Source organism: Chiloscyllium plagiosum, unplaced genomic scaffold (genome assembly GCF_037043375.1).
Source record: "Chiloscyllium plagiosum isolate Xiang-an unplaced genomic scaffold, Cpla_swu_hap1 HiC_scaffold_2, whole genome shotgun sequence".
Taxonomy (NCBI): domain Eukaryota; kingdom Metazoa; phylum Chordata; class Chondrichthyes; order Orectolobiformes; family Hemiscylliidae; genus Chiloscyllium; species Chiloscyllium plagiosum.
The window spans coordinates 63771135-63792114 of record NW_028270140.1 but is presented as its reverse complement, the minus strand read 5'-3'; the positions used below and the strand labels follow the sequence as shown (position 1 = coordinate 63792114).

Below are 20980 nucleotides of genomic sequence, written 5' to 3'. Positions count from 1 at the left end.
GGTGAGTGTGAGTGATGATGGAGAGGGTGCAGTTGTGCATTTGTCAAGGAGTTAGGCCAGGACCTCTCCATTTAATATATTCTGGGTAATATTGTAAGTAAGTTGGAACTGTGTCAGAATGTTCTGAGAAACGTCCGAGTGATCCTGAGGCACATGTGTGTCCAGTTTGTTAGTTTTTGATATATGGCACATTTACATCAGTATTTCTCATTGTCTATTTATGATATTTAATTCTGTACATAAGATGAAAATTAGCTGGTGCTTCATATATAGGAACAGAATGGAATTGATTTTGGGTGAGGAGGCGCATACTGCTCCATAAGTAACTGCTGAGGGAAGAATGTAAACAATGGCTCTAATTATATCTTTAACCACCTGACTTTCTGGAAAATATGCAATTGGTGGTGGAAGTACTGTCTTTTTCAAAAGGTGTTGGATATTTTCTAGTAAGGGTCAAATGTATAGGATTATAGGGAATGGAATAGCTTTCCAAAATGAGTCAACATCACAAAATCTGCAAAATTAGACAATAGACAATAGGTGGAGTAGGCCATTCGACCCTTAGAGCCAGCACCACCATTCATTATGATCATGGCTGATCATCCACAATCAGTATCCTGTTCCTGCCTTATCCCCATAACCCTTGATTCCACTATCTCTAAGAGCTCTATCCATCTCTTTCTTGAAATTATCCAGAGACTGGGCCTCCACTGCCTTCTGGGGCAGAGCATTCCATACACCCACCACTCTCTGGGTGCAGAAATTTCTCCTTAACTCTGTTCTAAATGGCCTACCCCTTATTTTTAAACTGTATCCTCTGGTTCAGGACTCACCCATCAGCAGAAACATGCTTCCTGCCTCCAGAGTGTCCAATTCATTGATAATTTTATACATCTCAATCAGATCCCCTCTCATCCTTCTAAACTCAAGTGTATACAAGCCCAGTTGCTCCAATCTTTCAACATATGCTAGTCCCGCCATTCCGGGAATTGACCTTGTGAACCTACGCTGCACTCCCTCAATAGCCAGAATGTCCTTCCTCAAATTTGGAGACCAAAACTGCACACAATACTCCAGGTGTGGTCTCACCAGAGCCCTGTACAGCTGCAGAACGACCTCTTTGCTCCTATACTCAATTGCCCTTGTTATGAAGTTCAGCATGCCATTAGCTTTCTTCACTGCCTGCTGTACCTGCATGCTTGCTTTCATTGACTGATGTGGAAGAACACCTGGATCTCGTTGTACTTCCCCTTTACGTAACTTGACTCCATTTAGATAGTAATCTGCCTTCCTGTTCTTGCCACCAATGTGGATGACCCCACATTTATCCACATTAAACTGCATCTGCCATGCACCCGTCCAATCATCTAGCCTGTCCAAGTCACCCTGTATTCTCATAACATCCTCCTCACATTTCACCCTGCCACCCAGCTTTGTGTCATTAGCAAATTTGTCATTATTACTTTTAATGCCTTCATCTATATCATTGATGTATATTGTAGACAGCTGCGGTCCCAGCATCGAACGTTGTGGTACCCCACTGGTCACTGCCTGCCATCCTGAAAGGCATCTGTTTATCACTATTCTTTGCTTCCTGTCAGTCAGCCAATTTTCAATCTAAGTCAAAACCTTGCCTCCAATACCATGTGCCCTAACTTTGCTCACTAATCTCCTGTGTGGGACCTTATCAAAGGCTTTCTGAAAGTCCAGGTACACTGCATCCACTGGCTCTCCCTTGTCTGTCTTCATTGTTACATCCTCAAAAAAATTCCAGAAGATTAGTCAAGCACAATTTCCCCTTCATAAATCTGCTCACTCTGACCTATCCAGTTACTGCTATGCAAATGAGTCATAATTTCATCTTTCATAATTGACTCTAGCATCTTTCCCACCACTGACGTCAGGCTAACCGGTCTATAATTCCCTGTTTCCTCTCTCCCTCCCTTCTTGAAAAGTGGGACAACATTAGCCACCCTCCAATCCGCAGAAACTGATCCTGAATTGATAGAACATTGGAAAATGATTACCAATGCATCCATGATTTCTAGAGCCACCTCCTTAAGTACCCTGGGATGCAGCCCATTAGGTCCCGGTGACTTATCAGCCTTTAGACCTAGCAGTCTCTCCAACACCATTTCCTGCCTAATATAAATTCCCTTCAGTTCATCCATTACCCTAGATCCTTCAGCCACTATTACATCTGGGAGATTGCTTGTGTCTTCCCCAGTGAAGACAGAGCCAAAGTATCTATTCAACTCTTCTGCCATTTCCTTGATCCCCATCATAAATTTGCCCATTTCTGTCTTCTAGGGCCCAATTTTAGTCTTATCCATTTTTTCCTTTTCACATACCTAAAAAAGCTTTTACTATCCTCCTTTATATTTTTTGGCCAGTTTGTCTTCGTACCTCATTTTTTTCTCCACGTATTGCCTTTTTAGTCATCCTTTTTTGCTGTTTAAAAGTTTCCCAGTCCTCTGCCTTCCCACTCATCTTTGCTATGTTATACTTCTCTTTTATCCTTATACAGTCCTTAACTTCCCTCGTCAGCCATGGCCATCCCTGCCTCCTCTTAGGATCTTTCTTCCTCTTTGGAATGAACCGTTCCTGCACCTTCTGCATTATATCCAGAAATATCTGCCATTGTTGTTCCACTGCCATCCCTGCTCGGCTATTGAACCAATGAACTTTGGCCAGCTCCTCCCTCATAACTCCATAGTTCCCTTTGTTCAACTGCAACACTGACACTTCTGATTTTCCATTCTCCCTTTCAAATTGCAGATTAAAACTTATCATACTATGGTCACTACCTCCTAATGGCTCCTTTACTTCGAGGTCCCTGATCAAATCTGGTTCATTGCACAGCACCAGATCCAGAACTGCCTTCTCCCTGGTAGGTTCCAGTACAAGCTGTTCTAAGAATCCATCTTGGAGGCATTCCACAAACTCCCTTTCTTGGGGTCCAGTGCCATCCTGATTCTCTCAGTCTACCCGCACGTTGAAATCCCCCTTAACAACTGTAGTGTTACCTTTGCGTCAGGCCAATTTCAACTCCTTGTTCAACTTACACCCTACGTCCAGACTACTGCTTTGGGGCCTTTAGATAACTGCCATTAGGGTCTTTCTATCCTTAGAATTTCTCAGCTCTATCCATAATGACTCTACATTTCCCAGCTCTATCCACAATGACTCGACAGTATGCTTTCATTTATGCTACACAATTCTGTAAAGGTTGTTAATTGATCCTCTAACTTGCATATCTCTTTTACATTCAGGTAACCTATCTACAGCTAAACTTGAATGTCCCATTGACCACAGTTATGACCTCACCCTTCCCCTCCCCATAGAATGATGATAAGGCCTCCTTTGTTCATATCCTACACCCTTCTGAATCTTCTCTCTCTCTCTCTCTCTCTCTCACTCTCACTCACTCACACACAATCACCCCCATCAATTGCTCTTTTTTTCCTCAGCATCTTGTCCGGCAATTGCAACATCTGCCCTTTTAGTACACCCATCCCACTACCCAAAGTGTCAAACACTTCCCGCTGGATGAGACAGTGGCTTACTTGTGGTTCTCCCAAAATGTTGTATATTTTGGTTTACAATGCAGTCTCCTCTACATGCTTTAATGATTGTCTCCATGCACTCCACAGGTGTGACATTGACTCTCTGGTCACAGAGAATTCTCTGTTCAATTCCCACTTCTCTATCCTTGGCTTCCTACACTTTTCCTGAATGATGCTGAACCCATTCTTAAGAAAAATAAGTTGAATTTTTAACTGGATACTTAACTGCCAAACTTACGAATAATTTTAACAATGTCAGACCAAAGCCATCACTGCCATTTTCTTTTGTACAGAAGTTCTGATAATAAAGGACGGGTTTGTTGGATCTTCAGAATTGGTGTGAGATAGAATGATGCTTGGACATTCTCGATTGGTGTGTGACTGGTGAGGTCATCTGTATCTGTGGTTTTCACCTCTTTTTCTTCCACCACATTGCTGGGCCATGGAAATCATCTCAGCATTGTGCAATATTCCAAACTCCATCATGTGGAAAATGGTTGGGAATGCATCAATCACTTTTAATTATTTTACTTTCTGCTAAAACCAAGACTGGGTAATGACTAGCTGCCTGCGCGATAAGATCAGAACTACCCCTCAGGTTACCTCATTCGTAATCAGGGACATAATGATTATAAAATGCTGGCAATATATATAATTTACATTTGCATCTAAAAAGAAAAATGGCTTATGTTGAGGATGAATCTGTCTGATCCCTTTCCTCTGCTTCACAAAATGATACAATACAAGCAATTGCTTTCCCAAGCATTAAATCCAGAGGCTTTCCAGATGAAGTTGTATAATTAAAGAATGATCTCAATATGACTGTGAATGTGAGGAGTGCTTACGCTTTTTCCATTTTGACACTTGAGCCTTCTACACCCCAAGAATAGATTATTACCTTGGAATATTGCTATCTGTCACTAAAGAAAACTTGATCAAGCACTCTTTTTATAAAAGCATACATTTTCCAGTCCATTTTACCTCTTGAAAGCATTGACAGGTTGTTAGCTCCATTCCTGTAAGTGGCACAAACCGTTATTGTGCTTTTATCAAACCTTTAATTTGCTAGCAACTATGGCATGACATCACAGACAAGCTGATCCACTCCTCAACCTAATTCAGCCAAGCATATTTAATACAGGGATTCATTGGTTAAGATTTAGGAGAGTGAAATCTAGCCAACATTTAGAGTCATTGAGTCTTAGAAATGTACAGCACGGAAACAGATCCTTCAGTCCAACTCGTCCATGCCAACCAGATATTCTAATCTAATCTAGTCCCAATTGCAGGCACTTGGCCCATATCCCTCTAAACCCTTTCTATTCATATACCCATCTAGATGCCTTTTAAATGTTGTAATTGTACCGGCCTCACCATTTCCTCTGGCAGCTCATTCCATACACACACCACTCTCTGCATAAAAATGTTGCCCCTTAGATCCTTTTTATATCTTTCCCGCTCACGCTAAACCTACACTATTTAGTTCTGGACTCTCCCACCCCAGGGAAAAGATCTTGTGTATTTATCCTAACCATGCCCCTCATGATTTTATAAACCACTATAAGGTTACCTCAGCTTCCGACACTTCAGGGAAATTAGCCCCAGCCTATTCAACCGCTCCCTGTAACTCAAATCCTCCAACCCTGGCAACATCTGTGTGAATCTTTTCTGAACCCTTTCAAGTTTCACGACATCCTTCCGAGAGGAAGGAGACCAGAATTGCACACAATATTCCAAAAGTGGCCTAATCCATGTCCTGTACAGCCGCACCATGACCTCCGAACTCCTATACTCAAAGCTCTGACCAATAAAGGAAAGCATACCAAATGCCTTCTTCACTTTCCTATCTACCTGCAACTCTACTTTCAAGGAACTATGAGCCTGCACTCCAAGGTCTCTTAGTTTAGCAACACTCCCCAGGACCTTACCATTAAGTGTATAAATCCTGCTCTGATTTGCTTTTACAAAATGCAGCACCAAGCATTTATCTAAATTAAACTCCATCTGCTTCTCCTCAGCCAATTGGCCCATCTCTCTTCCTTAACTCAGCGTTCCTGAGATCAATTTGTAATAACCTTCTGCTAACCCCAAACTGGGGTCACCTAATTCAGGACAGATCTCGGATCATACATGGAACTCAACAACTGAATATATTAAGGCTACTGAGCAATGAGGTATCAAACACTGAAATCCTGAACTGAATATATTTGGCTGAGGCACTGCTGTTTTTGTCTATTCCAGGTTTATGAGGTAAGCTGGCAATCGAACTGACAGCTGAAATAGTACAGTGTGACATTCACAGAAGGTTATTAACCTTGGAGTACAATTACTGAAGGAAAGTTAACTGTAGAAAAATTATGTGCCCAGTGAAACCTATATATCATTTCAGAAAAAAGAGAGTTTGCATTTATATGTTTTGTAAGCAGAATTCAAAAGACTTCATCTGAATTAAATTGCTCTGAAGTGCAATGATTTTTGTCACAAAGGCAAAGAAAACACCGTGGAGGCAGTGGTGTATTTGTATTGTCACTGGGCTGGTAATCCAAAGGCTGAGGCTAACTCTCTGGCCGATAGTCAAACTCCAGCCCTGTCAACCTGCAAAGCTCTCCTTATGCCAAAGTTATGAGAGTTTTCTGAAAGACTAGTCCTTTGAGGAACAAGAATAGTATTAATATCAACAATACCAGGAGCAGCCATTTTGATGTTGTGGTGATGAGTGAGACTTGGTGTTCACTAAAAGTCAAGAAGTAAAGAAAACTGTAGGGATAGCAGTGTTGGATTGAGCTAAGAGATACAATTTCATGACTGGGTGTATTCAACAGGCCACCAACTAATGGGACAGGTATAGCGGAACCAATTTGGAAGTAAATTACAAACATTTGCAAGAATTATAAAAGCTAAGAGGGCCAAGGACTCAAGTTGGACTCAATTATGTATCTCTCTTCACAGATGCTACTTGCCCTTGCTGAATTTCTCCAGCATCTTTTTGTTTTTATTTACAAGTTTCCATGAGTATTGAAGTATGTTTGTCCAAAGACAAAGGAGGCACTGCTTTTATTTTCAAAACTATACTTTGATAACATTTTTAAACAAAATTACAGTAAAAACATTTAACTTTTAATATTCTGGAACTTGCAAGAAAATTTAATAGGAACAATTGTACCAGTTTCCACAATAAGCAAATGCACTCCACACCTGGCATGCAGCCTGAGGGCAAAACATTTTAAATCATAAATTACAGAATATGCAATAGATAAAGCTTTCTGTACAACATGTTTTACTCTGAGCTGCTTTTTTACTTTTTAAATACTTTTGAGACATTGTTGCATTTGTTTCTGGGGAGTGAGGTGTGTCAATTGGATCATATAGCTACACAGGAACATTTAGGGGCAATGATCTGAAGAAACTAATAAGGAGTAATCCAGAGTCAAAATAATTAATTAGGGAAAGGCCGACTTCACTGGGGTGAGAATGGGTTTGGCTCAATTAAATTGGGTCAAACATCATCAGGCAAAACTGTATTGGAGCAGTAGACTATCTGTCAAGGAGATGAGGGGTTTTTATTGTTAAGATTAGAGTGGTGCTGGAAAAGCACAGCAGGTCAGGCAGCATCCGAGGAGCAGGAAAATCGCCGTTTCGGACAAAAGCCCTTCATCAGGAAAAAGACAGATTTCCAGAATGGGGAACTTGATGGACAGCCAACAGAAAAGGGAATCTAAGAGACTTCTGTAGGCATAGACACCTGGTGTGTTTCAGATTGATTAGGAAGGGATTTGAGATAAGCTGACCATGCTTAAAGTTTATAAGATGCCAGAGCAATAAGATGTATCCAATCAAACTAATGGAAGTGAACTTAAAAAAAAATATTTATTCATTTGTGAGATATGGGCATCACTGGCTGCTAATCCCTAGTTGCCCTTGAGAAGGTGTTAGTGAGCTTTCTTCTTGAACTGTTGCTGTCCACCTGCTGTGGTTGACCCACAATGCTGTTAGGGAGAGGTTTCCAGGATTTTGACCCAGTGACAGTGAAGGAATAATGATATATTTCCAAGTCAGGATGGGGAATGGCTTTGAGGGAAACTTGAAGGTGATGGTATTCTCATATATCTGCTATCCTTATCCTTTTAGATGGAAGTGGTCATGAGTTTGGAAGATGCTGTCTGAGGATCTTCAGTGAATTTCTGCAGTCCATATTGTAGTTAGTACACACTACAGCTGCTGAGCATCGGTAGAGAAAGGAGTGAATGCTTATGGATGTACTGCCAATCAAGCGGGCTGTTCTATCTAGATGGTGTCAAGCGTCGTGAGTGTTGCTGGGTCTGTGCTTATCCAGGCAAATGGGGAGTATTCCATCACACTCATGACTTATGCCTTGTAGATGGTGGACAGGCTTTGGGGAGTTAGGAGGTGAGTTACTTGCCACAGTACTCCTAGTCTCTGACCTGCTCTTGTAGCCACTGTGTTTATGTGGTGAGTCCAGTTGAGTTTCTGGTCAATGATGACCTCCAGGATGTTGATAGTGGGGGATTCAGTGATGGTAACATCAAGAGGCAGTGGTTAGATTGTCTCTTATTGGTGATGGTCACTGCCTGACATTTGTGTTTTGCAAATGTTACTTGCCACTTGTCAGCCCAAGCCTGGATATTGTCCAGATCTTCTTATATTTGGACATGGACTGCTTCAGTATCCGAGAAGTTGTGAATGATGCTGAAAATTGTGTAATCATCGGCTAACATCCCCACTTCTGAGCTTATGATAGAGGGAAGGTCATTGATGAAGCAGCTGAAGATGGTTGGGCCCTACCCTGAGGCACTCCTGTACAAATATCCTGGAGCTGAGATGACTGATCTCCAACAACCATGACCATTTTCCTTTGTGTCAGGTATGACTCCAACCACTGGAGAGTTTTCCCCTTGATACCCATTGATTCCAGTTTTGCTAGGGCTGCTTGATGCCACATTTGGCTGAATGCAGCCTTTATGTCAAGGGCTGTCACTCTCATCTCATCTCTGGAATTCAGCTCTTTGTCCATGTTTGAACCAAGGCTGTAATGAGATCAGGAGCTGAGTGGCCCTGGTTGATCCCAAATTTGGCTTACGCCTAGTTTGGTTATTGCTAAGCAGGTGCTCCTCAATAGCACTGTTGATGACACCTTCCATCACCTTACTGATAATCAAGAGTAGACTGATGTGGTGGTAATTGGCCAGGTTGGATTTGTCCTGCTTTTAATGTACAAGACATAGCTGGGCAATTTTCTACATTGTCAGGAAGATGCCAGTGTTGTAACTGTACTGGAACAGCTTAGCCATGGGAGCAGCATGTTCTAGAGCACAGGTCTTCGGTACTATTGCAGGAATGTTGTCAGGGGTCAGAGCCTTTTCAGCATCCAGTGTCTGCAACCATTTCTTGCTATTATGTGGAGCAAATCGAATTGACTGAAGACTGGTATCTGTAATGCTGGGGATGACTGCAGGAGGCCGAGGTGGATCATCCACTTGGCACTTCTGGCTGAACATTGCTGCAAAAGCTTCCTGAAGAAGGGCTTGTGCCCGAAACATTGATTCTCCTTCTCCTTTGATGCTGCCTGACCTGCTGCGCTTTTCCAGCAACACATTTTTAAGCTCTGATCCCCAGCATCTGCAGTCCTCACTTTCTCCTTGCAAAAGCTTCAGCCTTATCTTTTGTACTGATGTGCTGGGCTCTTCTGTCATTGAGGATGGGGATATTTATGGTGCCCCCTCCTCCTCTAGTGAATTGTTTAATTGTCCACCACTATTCACAACTGGATATGGCAGGACTGCAGAGTTTAGATCTCATCTATTGGTTGTGGAATCGCTTAGCTCTATCTATAACTTGCTGCTTATAATGTTTGGCATGCAAGTAGTCCTGTTTGGTGGCTTCACCAGGATGGAACCTCATCTTTAGTTATGTCTGGTGCTGCTTCTGGCGTGTCTTCCTGCACTCTCCACTGACCAAGGATTGATCTCCTAGATTGATGGTAATGGTTGAGTGGGGGATATGCCAGAACATGAGGTTAAGATCATGCTGTGTACAATTCTGCAGCTGTTAATGGCCCACAGCACCTCATGGATATCCAGACTTGGGTTGCTTGATTTTTTTCAAAGTCTGACCCATTTAACGTGGTAATAGTGCCGCACAACACGATAGAGTTTATCCTCAATTTGAAAGTGAGACTTCGTCTCCACAAGGACTGTACGGTGGTCGCTCTTACTGATACTGTCATAAACAGATGCATCTGCAACTGGCAGATTGGTAAGGATGAGGTCAAGTATGTTTTTTCCCTCTTGTTGGTTCCCTCACCACCTGCTGCCGACCCAGTCTAGCAGTTACATCCTTTAGGACTCTACCAGACCAATCAGTAATATTACTGCCGAGATACTCTTGGTAGTGGTCATTGAAATCCCCCACCCAGACTAAATTTTGTGCTCTTGCCATCCTCAGTGCTTCCTCAAAGTTTTTTTCAATGTGGAGGAGTACTGATTGATTAGCTGAGGGAGGATGGTACGTGGTTGTCAGCAGGAGGTTTCCTTGCCCATTTTTGACCTGAAGCCTTGGGTCCGGAGTCAATGTTGAGGACTCCCAGAACAACACCCTCCTCACTGTATACTACTGTGCTGCCACCACAGCCAGTATGACAGGGATGGTGATGATGGTGACTGGGACATTATCTGTAAGGTATGATTCTGCCAGTGTGACTATGCTAGGCTGTTGCTTGACTAGTTTCTGAGACCGAATTATGACACTAGCTCCCAAATGTTAGTAAGGAGGTTTGCAGAGTTGACAGATCTGTTTCTGCTGTTGTCTTTTCTGGTGCCTCAGTCATTTCCAGGTGATCCACCCAGTTTAATTTCTTTATGACTATAGCGATTGATGCAACTGACTGGCCTGCTAGACCATTTCAGAAGGCAATTAAGAGTCAAACAGGATATTGTGAATCTGGAGTCACATATAGGCCACGTGAAAATGGCAGATTTCCTTCCCTGAAGGACATCAGCATTCATAATGTGGAAATTACAGAGGCAGTCACCTCATTGTCAATCTTCCTTAGATACAGGTGTGGTTTCAGAGGACAGAAGATACATGTTACACCCTTGTTCAAAGCACAGGCTTGTCAGTTTAACTTGGGTGTTAGGGAAAATTTAACAACAATCAGAGGCAGCTACTCAGACAAATGTAAGGAAAGCAAGCATGAATTTTTTAAAGGCAACTTTTATTTACTTAGCTTGTTTGAGTTTTTTTGAGGCAATAGAAAGCATTAGTGAAGGTAATGCGCAGCAGGTCAGGCAACATCCAAGGAACAGGAGAATCGACGTTTCGGGCATAAGCCCTTCTTCAGGAATGAGGAAAGTGTGTCCAGCAGGCTAAGATAAAAGGTAGGGAGGAGGGACTTGGGGGAGGGGCGTTGGAAATGCGATAGGTGGGGGGAGGTTAAGGTGAGGGTGATAGGCCGGAGTGGGGTGGGGGCGGAGAAGTCAGGAAGAAGATTGCAGGTTAGGAAGGCAGTGCTGAGTTCGAGGGATTTGACTGAGACAAGGTGGGGGAGGGGAAATGAGGAAACTGGAGAAATCTGAGTTCATCCCTTGTGGTTGGAGGGTTCCCAGGCAGAAGATGGGGTGCTCTTCCTCCAACTGTCGTGTTGCCATGGTCTGGGGATGGAGGAGTCCAAGGACCTGCATGTCCTTGGTGGAGTGGGAGGGGGAGTTAAAGTGTTGGGGTACGGGGTCGTTGGGTTGGTTGGTCCGGGTGTCCCAGAGGTGTTCTCTGAAATGGTCATTGAAGAAGGAGGCTATCTGGGTTGTACGGTTTTGGAACTGGTCCTCCTGGGAGCAGATGCGGCGGAGACGAAGGAATTGGGAATATGGGATGGCGTTTTTACAGGGGGCAGGGTGGGAGGAGGTGTAGTCTATAAACTACTATATTTTACTATACTATTTTATGGTTTTTACTATAAACTGACCGACTCCCACAGCTACCTAGACTACAGGAGGACCAGTTCCAAAACCATACAACCCAGATGGCCTCCTTATTCAAGGACCGCCATTTCCCACCAGACATAGTTGACGATGACCTCCACCACATCTCTTCCACTTCCCGCTCCTCCGCCCTTGAACCCCGCCCCTCCAACCGCCACCAAGACATAACCCCACTGGTCCTCACCTACCACCCCACCAACCGCCATGTACAACGTATCATCCGCCATCATTTCCGCCACCTCCAAACGGACCCCACCACCAGGGATATATTTCCCTCCCCTCCCCTATCAGCGTTCCGAAAAGACCACTCCCTCCGTGACTCCCTCGTCAGGTCCACACCCCCCACCAACCCAACCTCCACTCCCGGCACCTTCCCCTGCAACCGCAAGAAATGCAAAACTTGCGCCCACACCTCCCCCCTTACTTCCCTCCAAGGCCCCAAGGGACACTTCCATATCCACCACAAATTCACCTGCACCTCCACACACATCATCTATTGCATCCGCTGCACCCGATGTGGCCTCCTCTATATTGGGGAGACAGGCCGCCTACTTGCGGAACATTTCAGAGAACACCTCTGGGACACTCGGACCAACCAACCCGTACCCCAACACTTTAACTCCCCCTCCCATTCCACCAAGGACATGCGAGTCCTTGGACTCCTCCATCGCCAGACCATGGCAACACGACGGTTGGAGGAAGAGTGCCTCATCTTCTGCCTGGGAACCCTCCAACCACAAGGAATGAACTCAGATTTCTCCAGTTTCCTCATTTCCCCTCCCCCACCTTGTCTCAGTCAAATCCCTCGAACTCAGCACCGCCTTCCTAACCTGCAATCTTCTTCCTGACCTCTCTGCCCCCACCCCACTCCGGCCTATCACCCTCACCTTGCCCTCCCTCCACCTATCGCATTTCCAACGTCCCTCCCCCAAGTCCCTCCTCCCTACCTTTTATCTTAGCCTGCTGGACACACTTTCCTCATTCCTGAAGAAGGGCTTATGCCCGAAACATCGATTCTCCTGTTCCTTGGATGCTGCCTGACCTGCTGCGCTTTTCCAGCAACACATTTTCAGCTCTGATCTCCAGCATCTGCAGCCCTCACTTTCTCCCCTTAGTGAAGGTAATGTCAATCATGTGCAATACATGAACTTCCAAAAGAGGTTGTGTAGCTCAGTAGGTAATGCTTCTGGTATGGGTCAAAAGCTCTGATTTCAAGTTTTACTATAGTATGGAGTTGACCATCTGAACATAATTGTTATTCTCATTTTCTGCTCCCTTGGGTCCCTTTATTCATATTCAAGGGAGCTCACATTTCTATTCCTCATTCACTTCTAGGTTTGAGAAATTGGACTGTTCCTCCGCGGGATGCATCACTTCAACTCAATCCCTCAGATCACACAACAGGACCTCCACAGGTTTGGTAGAGCCCTAACAATGATATTTGATTCAAGAGAAATGTAGAAATATGGGTGTTTGGTGAAGGTTTGGGGGGTATACAGCCTTAAATCCTAGTTGTATTTTCCATCCCTATATTGATTATAACCTCAGGAATCAATATGCAGTTCAACAATTCTGACACCTGCTAATATCCCTTTATCCAAAGATCCTTCCTTTTACAGAAGAAAATGATTGCCTCTGATATTGCTTGGGAAACTCAACTGTTATTCTTATATCTTGAATAAATTAGTGTCACAGAAAAGCCCCATACATGATAAACAGGTTCCCGACATGCTGCTGGTCCCATGCACCCTTAAACCACACCACGCGACTCCAATTCCTATATTGAAATTCAGTGTTTGGTGATTATCTTATGAAATTTTATATTACAACTTACCTTTGATCCAATGATTTCTGCTTCATACTAATTTGAACCTGCAGCAGTGTAAAGAGCCTGAGCTTCAGCTAGCTCTCAAACTTGTTGCATGTAGGTGTAGGGAATGCTGGATGACGCGGGAAATTGAGGCGCTGGTCAAGAAAAAGGAGGAATATGATGAATATAGACAGCTGGAATTCAGTGAATTCCTCGAGAAAGCATAGCAAATAGCATTAAGGAGAATTCAAAGAGATTCTACAAATAATTCCCCCCACACTAAGGGGATTGTCTTTTCGTTCTAGTCTGGCAGTTAAACATACCATCGTTCTGCCATTCCCACAATCCAATCACTTAATCTGAATTATCAACACCCTTTCTCCCTCAGCATCCCACCTTCCACACCCACTTTTGCATAAATGCTGCCCCTCCACACTTCACATCAGCTCTGATGAACACTCATCTGGACTCATAATGTTAGCTTGTTCTCTCTCCATGGATGCTGCCTGATCCATTGTGATCTCCAGCACTTTTTGTTTTCAGTACAGATTCCAGCAAATGCAAAAATTTGCTCCAACAAAGCAAAAGTGTAACTAGGGAGAGAATAGGCCCCCTTAATGATCAACACGACTGTCTATGTGTGGAACCACACGAGATTGGAGAGATACTAAATAAGTATATTGTGTCAGTATTTTTTGTCGAGAAGGAAATGGAAACAAGAGAACTTGGAGAAATAAATATAGAGGAACTTTGATTATCCGAACGAGATGGGTGGGCACTCTTTCGTTCAGAAAATTGATTATTCGGTTAATTGGTTCAATGCCTTTCCTCTGGGGCTCGGAGTTTTCTGTTAAGTCCACTTCCTATTCAGGAGACTAGACAGCAGCACACTGTCCCCCAACCACCCCCTGACCCAACTCCGTCCAACACCACCCTCCACCTACCCCCCAAACCCGTCCAACACTACCCCCTTCCTCCCCCCACCCCCCAACCTCATCCTACACCGTCCTCCTCCTGCCACCCCTCATCCCAACCCCGTCCAACACCGCATCCAGTGGGCTTCCACTCCCGCCCCCAGCCCCAACTCCGTCCAACACTGCCCCCGTCTGCCCCCAACCCCGCTCCTTGCCCACCCCCGTCTGCCCCTGACCCCTTTCTGGGGCAGCCGAACTGGACACCAAAAACAGGACTGCTGCTGCTGCCTTTTGGGGAGGGTGAGTGTCCAAATAGTGCACATACTCACAGCCAAACACACACACACACACACACACACACACACACAGACACACACACACACAGACACACACACACAGACAGACACACACACACACACTCTCACACACAGACACACACACACACTCTCACACACAACTTTTTACTGCAACATTTTGACAGGTTCCACCTTTGCCCTGCACAGGGCAATGTTGGAGAGATTATCTGGGGAAGGGGGGTTTAGGGTACATGCCTGTGTAGAACTCCAGGGAAAGTGTGGGGAGAGAGAGAGAGAGAGCGCGGGAGGTTAGTCATTTGGAGACGGTACCTGGGCTCCCATTGATGTCCAGGACTGTTCTTGGCAGCATTTCAGTAATGCCCCGAGTTCACTTTTAATCATTGTGAACAAAAGACATGATCAGTGTTGGAAACACATCTTTGTTTCTATTGGCACCCCGAGATCTCCTTCCGATAATCCGATATTCGGATAATTGATATTCTGATAATTGAGGTTCCTCTGTAGTGGTATCATGAAAAGTGTCCACATTACAGAAGAGGAGGTGTTGGATGTCTTAAAATGCATAGAGGTGGATAAATCCCCGGACAAGATCAGGTGTATCTTAAAACAGTGTGGAAAGTTAGGGAAGTGATTGCCTGGGTCCCTTGCAGAGATATTTTTATTGTCAATAGCCATGGGTGAGATGCTAAGACTGGAGGGTGGCAAATGTGGTGCCATTATCTAAGAATGATGGTAAGGAAAAGCTAAGGAACTATAGACCTGATGTCAGTGGTGGCCAAGTTATTGGAGCTGATACTGAGGGACAGGAATTACATGTATTTAGAAAGGTCAGAACTGATCAGGGATACTCAGTATGGCTTTGCGTATGGAAAATCATGTCTCACTAACAGAACAGAACATAGAACATGGAACAGTACGGAACAGTACAGGCCCTTCGGCCATCGACATTGTGCTGACCTTTTATCCTACTCTAAGATCAGACTAACCTACATACCCTTCATTGTACTAACTTTGATGTGCCTATCCAAGAGTCGCTTAAAAGGTTTGAGTATTCTAAAAGGCATTAAGGTGAACAAGTCCCCAGGTCCGGACGGGATCTATCCCAGGTTACTTAAGGAAGCGAGAGAGGAAATAGCTGGGGCCTAAACAGATATCTTTGCAGTATCCTTGAACACGGGTGAAGTGCTGGTGAACTGGAAAATTGCTAATGTAATCCCCTTGTTTATGAAGGATAGCAGGAATATTCCAGGTAATTATAGACCGATGAGCCTGACATCGGTAGGAATGAGTAGTTGGAATGCTGTTGGAGAAGATACTGAGGGATAGGCTCTACTTACATTTGGAAGAAAATGGGCTTGTCAGTGATAGGCAGTGTGGTTTTGTGCAGGGAAAGTCACGTCTTAGCAACTGAATAGAATTCTTTGAGGAAGTAACAAAGTTGATTGATGAGGGAAGAGCTGTAGATGTCATATACATAGACTTTAGTAAGGCGTTTGATACAGTTCTCCATGGTAGGCTGATGGAGAAAGTGAAGTCGCATGGGGTCCAGGCTGTACTAGCTAGATGGATAGAAAACTGGCTAGGCAGCAGGAAGCAGAGAGTAGTAATGGAAGAGAGTTTCTCAAAAATGGAGAACTGTGGCCAGTGGTGTTCTACAGGGATCTGTGTTGGGATCACTGTTGTTTGTGATACACATAAATGATCTGAGGGAAGGTATGGGTGGTCTGATTAGTAAGTTTGCAGATGACACTAAGATTGGTGGAGTAGCAGACAGTGAAGGGGACTGTCAGAGAATGCAGCAGAATATAGATAGATTGGAGCATTGTGCAGAGAAATGGCAGATGGAGTTCAATCAGGGCCAATGCGAGGTGATGCATTTTGAAAGATTCAATTCAGGAGCGAACTCTGCGGTAAATGGAAAAGTCCTGCGGAAAATTGATGTAGAGAGAGATCTGGGTATTTAGATCCATTGTACCCTGAAGGTGGCAACGCAGTTCGATAGAGTGGTCAAGAAGGCATACTGCATGCTTTCTTTCATCAGACAGGATATTGAGTACAAATGTTGGCAGGTCATGTTTACAGTTGTGTAGGGGTTTGATTTGGCCACATTTGGAATACTGCGAACAGTTCTGGTCACCACATTACCACAAGGATGTGGATATTTTGGAGAGGGTTCAGAGGAGGTTCACCAGGATGTTTACTGGTATGGAGGGTGCTAGCTATGAAGAGAGGTTCAGTAGATTAGGATTATTTTCATTAGAAATACAGAGGTTGAGAGGGGACCTGATTGAGGTCTACAAAATCATGAGGTATAGACAGGGTGGATAGCAAGAAGCTTTTTCCCAGAGTGGAGAACTCAGTTACTAGGAGTCATGAGTTCAAGGTGAGAGGGGAAAAGTTTAGGGGAGATATGCATGGAAAGTTCTTTACGCAGAGGGTCGTGGATGCCTGGAATGCATTGCCAGTGGAGGTGGTAGAGTTGGGCATGATAATGTCATTTAACCGACATCTAGACAGATACATGAATGGGTAGGGAGCAGAGGGATACAAATCCTAAGCAAATAGGTGACAGGTTTAGATAGAAGATCTGGATTGGCGCAGAATTGGAGGGCAAAAAGGGCCTGTTCCTGTGCTGTAATTTTGTTCTTTGTAAACTTGATTGAATTTTTTTGTAAAGAGGATTAATGAAGGCAGAATGATGGGTGTTATCAATGTAGACTTCAGCAAAACATGTGACAAAGTTCCTCATGGCTGACAGTTTAGCAAGATTAGATTACATGGAATCTAGGGAGAGCTAGCCATTTGGATACAAAATTGATTTGAAGGTAGGAGATAGAAGGATAGTTGTTTTTTGGAATGGAGGCTGGTGACTAGAGATGCACCGTAGAGATCGGTGCTGGGTCCACTACTTCTAGTCATTTATATAAATGATTTGGAAGTCATTTAGGAGGCGTGGTTAGTAAGTTTGCAGAATACACCAAAATTGGTGATGTCATGGGCAGTGAAGATGGTTATCTCAAAGTAGGTGAATTGGCAATGCTAAATTGCCCATAGTGTTAGGTGTGTTAGTCAGGGGTAAAGGGTCAGTGTGGACTTGTTGGGCAGAAGGACCTGTTTACATACTGCAGGGAATCTAATCTGAATCTAATCAGTACAACAGGACCTTGATCCAATGGGCCAATGGGCAAGGAGTGGCAGATGGAGTTTAATTTAGATAGATGTGAGGTGCTAAATTTTAGAAAGGCAAATCAGGGCAAGACTTATACACTTAATGGTAAAGTCCTGGGGAGTGTTGCTGAACAAAGAGACCTTGGGGTGCAGTTTCATAGTTCCTTGAAAGTGGAGTCCCAGGTAGACAGCATGGTAAAGAAGGTGTTTAGTATGCTTGCCTTTATTGGTCAGTTTGGCAGAGGTGGGTACTGCACATGCTGGAGATTAGAGTCAAAATTAGAGTGGTGCTCGAAAAGCACATCAGGTCATGCAGCATCCGAGGAGCAGGAAAACTCGTTGTTTCGGGCAAAAGCCCTTCATCAGGAATGGGAATCAGCTGCCTGACCTGCTGTGCTTTTCAAGCACCACTCTAATCTTGACTTTATTGGTCAGTGTGTTGAGTACAGGAGTTGGGAGGTCATATACAGCCATTACGGTCATTAGTTAGGCCACTGCAATACTGTGTGCAATTCTAGTCTCCATGGTATAGGAAGGATATTGTGAAACTTGGAAGTGTTCAGAAAAGATTTACAAGCATTTTGCCAAGGTTGGAGGATTTGAGCTATCAGAAGAGGCTGAATTGGCTCACGGTGGGCTCACTGGGTGGCACGGTGGCACAGTGGTTAGCACTGCTGCCTCACAGCACCAGAGACCTGGGTTCAATTCCCACCTCAGGCAACTGTCTGTGTGAAGTTTCCTCTGGGTGCTCCGGTTTCCTCCCTCGGTCCAAAGAATGTGCAGGTTAGGTGAATTGGCCATGCTAAATTGCCCGTAGTGTTAGGTGAAGGGATAAATGTAGGGGAATGGGTATGGGTGGGTTGTTCTTCAGAGGGTCAGTGTGGACTTGTTGGGCCAAAGGGCTTGTTTCCACACTGTAAGTAATCTAATCTGGCTGGGGCTATTTACCATGGAGTGTGACCCTACAGAAGTTTATAAAATCATGGGGGGCATAGATAGGTTCTTTTTCCCAGGATAGGGGAGTCCAAAACTAGAGGGTTTAAGGTGAGAGGAAAAGAAAGTTTAAGAGGAGTTTAAAGAAAGATTTAAAAGGGATCTATGGGCAACTTTTTCACACAGAGAGTGGTGCATATATGGAATAAGCTGTCCAAGGAAGTGGTGTGGAAGCTGGTACAATAACAGCATTTAAAAGGCATCTGGATGGGTCTGTGAATAGGAAGGGTTGAGAGGTATATGGGTCAAATGCTAACAAATGGAACTAGATTAATTTAGGATATCTGGTTGGCATTAACAGGTTGAACTGAAGAGTCTGTTTGCATGTTGTATATCTCTATGACTCTAAATGAAACCAGTTGGGACTCATTGTGCACTGTGCTATCATAACTTCAGTTAAATTCTGATTGGAGAGTAATTCAACATTGGTGGACTTTTATATTGAAAATATCAATGTATAAATAAGAAATTCCCAAGTAGAAACATCAAGACTTTTTGTTCCAATTTTGATGTGATTGCTGAAGTATTGGTTCTTACCACTGACTTCAAAGAAAGCTACCAACAAAAAATTCCAAATATCTGTGCATGGATTAAACTTTCTTGAAGGTTCATTTGAATATGGCCACAAGACAAGAAGACCACCAGACTCCCAGCAGCAAAAGCAATCAAGCAGGACAAACAGCCAATCGCACTGAATGATTTTCGAGGTCAGCAATCAGAAAATAAAATCACTGATTATCCTTCATTTTATATTATTTTACAGAGACTGAAAGATAGATTGGGAGACTGACATATTCGAAGCTGAACTTTGGTAAGCAAATTTTAAAATGCTAATTTTTATCACTTTATAAAAATGAATGTTTTTTAATCATAATAGAAAAGATTGACATTACGCAAATATGCATTAGTTTTCCAGGACCAGAGACATACTTCAAGAATAGTTATTGTCATAAAAATCCTGGTACATTTTATTAACAGTGTTCTTGAATTTTTTTTAAAAAGAATATAAAAAGGGAAATTATTAAGACTTCAGTAATATCTATTTGATTTGCATTTGCAGATGCATCGTTTTCAATACCATGTCTTCTGAAGAAGTTTAGAATCACTGACAACAATTTCTGAATTCCCATATCCAATTGCACCTATGTAGACTTCAGGAGTTCCTACCTTTTTTCAATGAGTAAAGATTCAAAAGTTATTAGTTTCACCATTGTTATTATTGTAAAATCTGAATCTATATTTCTGGATCCAACGTAACTGACAGCCAAAAATTAGTTTTGAGATGAGCTCAAGTTCTAAATTACAATTTCAAGTTGTTTGTGGTTTATTCTTTTTCTAACAGTAAACTATTAACCAACAGCTAAAGAAAACAGCAGTAAACTATTAATCAACAGCCAAGATGGCTCCTGTTGTTGTTGTTTTTGATTTATCATCTGTAAGAAACTTATGGGAAGGAAGAATAAAAAAACAGAAAGAACGGCAGCGAAGAGAAAGAGAAAGACAGGAAAAAAGCGCATTAACAAAGTAAGTTTGCATAATGTCTTGCTGATAATAGCTTGAAAAGCTTAATGTTTAAAGTTTTTAAATAGTTCATAAGGTGGTGAAAAATAACACTGGTTCATAATGGTTTATAATTTCTATATATTAATATATATTAAGATATGATGGAACTAATTGGATAAGGCTCCAAACTGGTGCAAAGATTCTATTGTGGAATAAAGCTCAGTCCATTCAATATGATGCAGGCAGACTTTGTGCTGCTGTTGCTAAAATGAAAACCTAAACTCTGCTGAATGGATACACATCTCAGCAAAGGAACCAAATTTGTACAAGGCTAGCCTGCACCTGCTGAAGGATATATGCCTTTGGTCTGGAGGAGATGATGATCTTGGCTCAGGGTGAACATCTGACTTGAGAAAAGAGTGAATATGATATCACAGCGGCAGAGTGGAGAAAGGCCAATTTTGACGGTAGGAGGCAAGAACTTTCGAAAGCTGATTGGAGGCAGATGTTCGCAGGTAAAGGGACGGCTGGAAAAGGTTAAACCTTCAGAAATGAGATAATGAGAATCCAGAAAGAGTATATTCCTGTCAGGGTGAAAGGAAAGGCTGGTAGGTATAGGGAATGCTGGATGACTAAAGAAATTGAGGGTTTGGTTAAGAAAAAGAAGGAAGCATATATCAAGTATAGACAGGATAGATCGAGTGAATCCTTAGAA

At 43.2% G+C, this 20980-nt stretch overlaps 1 protein-coding gene across 4 annotated transcripts in view; it reads left to right on the top strand.

Moving 5' to 3' along the window:
* lrrc2 (leucine rich repeat containing 2) overlaps positions 1-20980 on the top strand; it is an 89247-nt gene that overhangs the window by 6970 nt on the left and 61297 nt on the right. Inside the window, exons 2-4 of one of the 4 annotated variants that reach the window (XM_043713621.2) lie at positions 12896-12975; positions 19526-19573; positions 20123-20286. In XM_043713621.2, coding sequence (XP_043569556.2) covers positions 20162-20286 — 125 coding nt within the window. In that variant the 5' untranslated portion in view covers positions 12896-12975; positions 19526-19573; positions 20123-20161. Of the gene's footprint in view, positions 1-12895; positions 12976-19525; positions 19574-20104; positions 20287-20980 lie in introns of all 4 variants that reach the window. The other 3 variants (XM_043713639.2, XM_043713612.2, XM_043713628.2) reach the window with 3 other exon arrangements.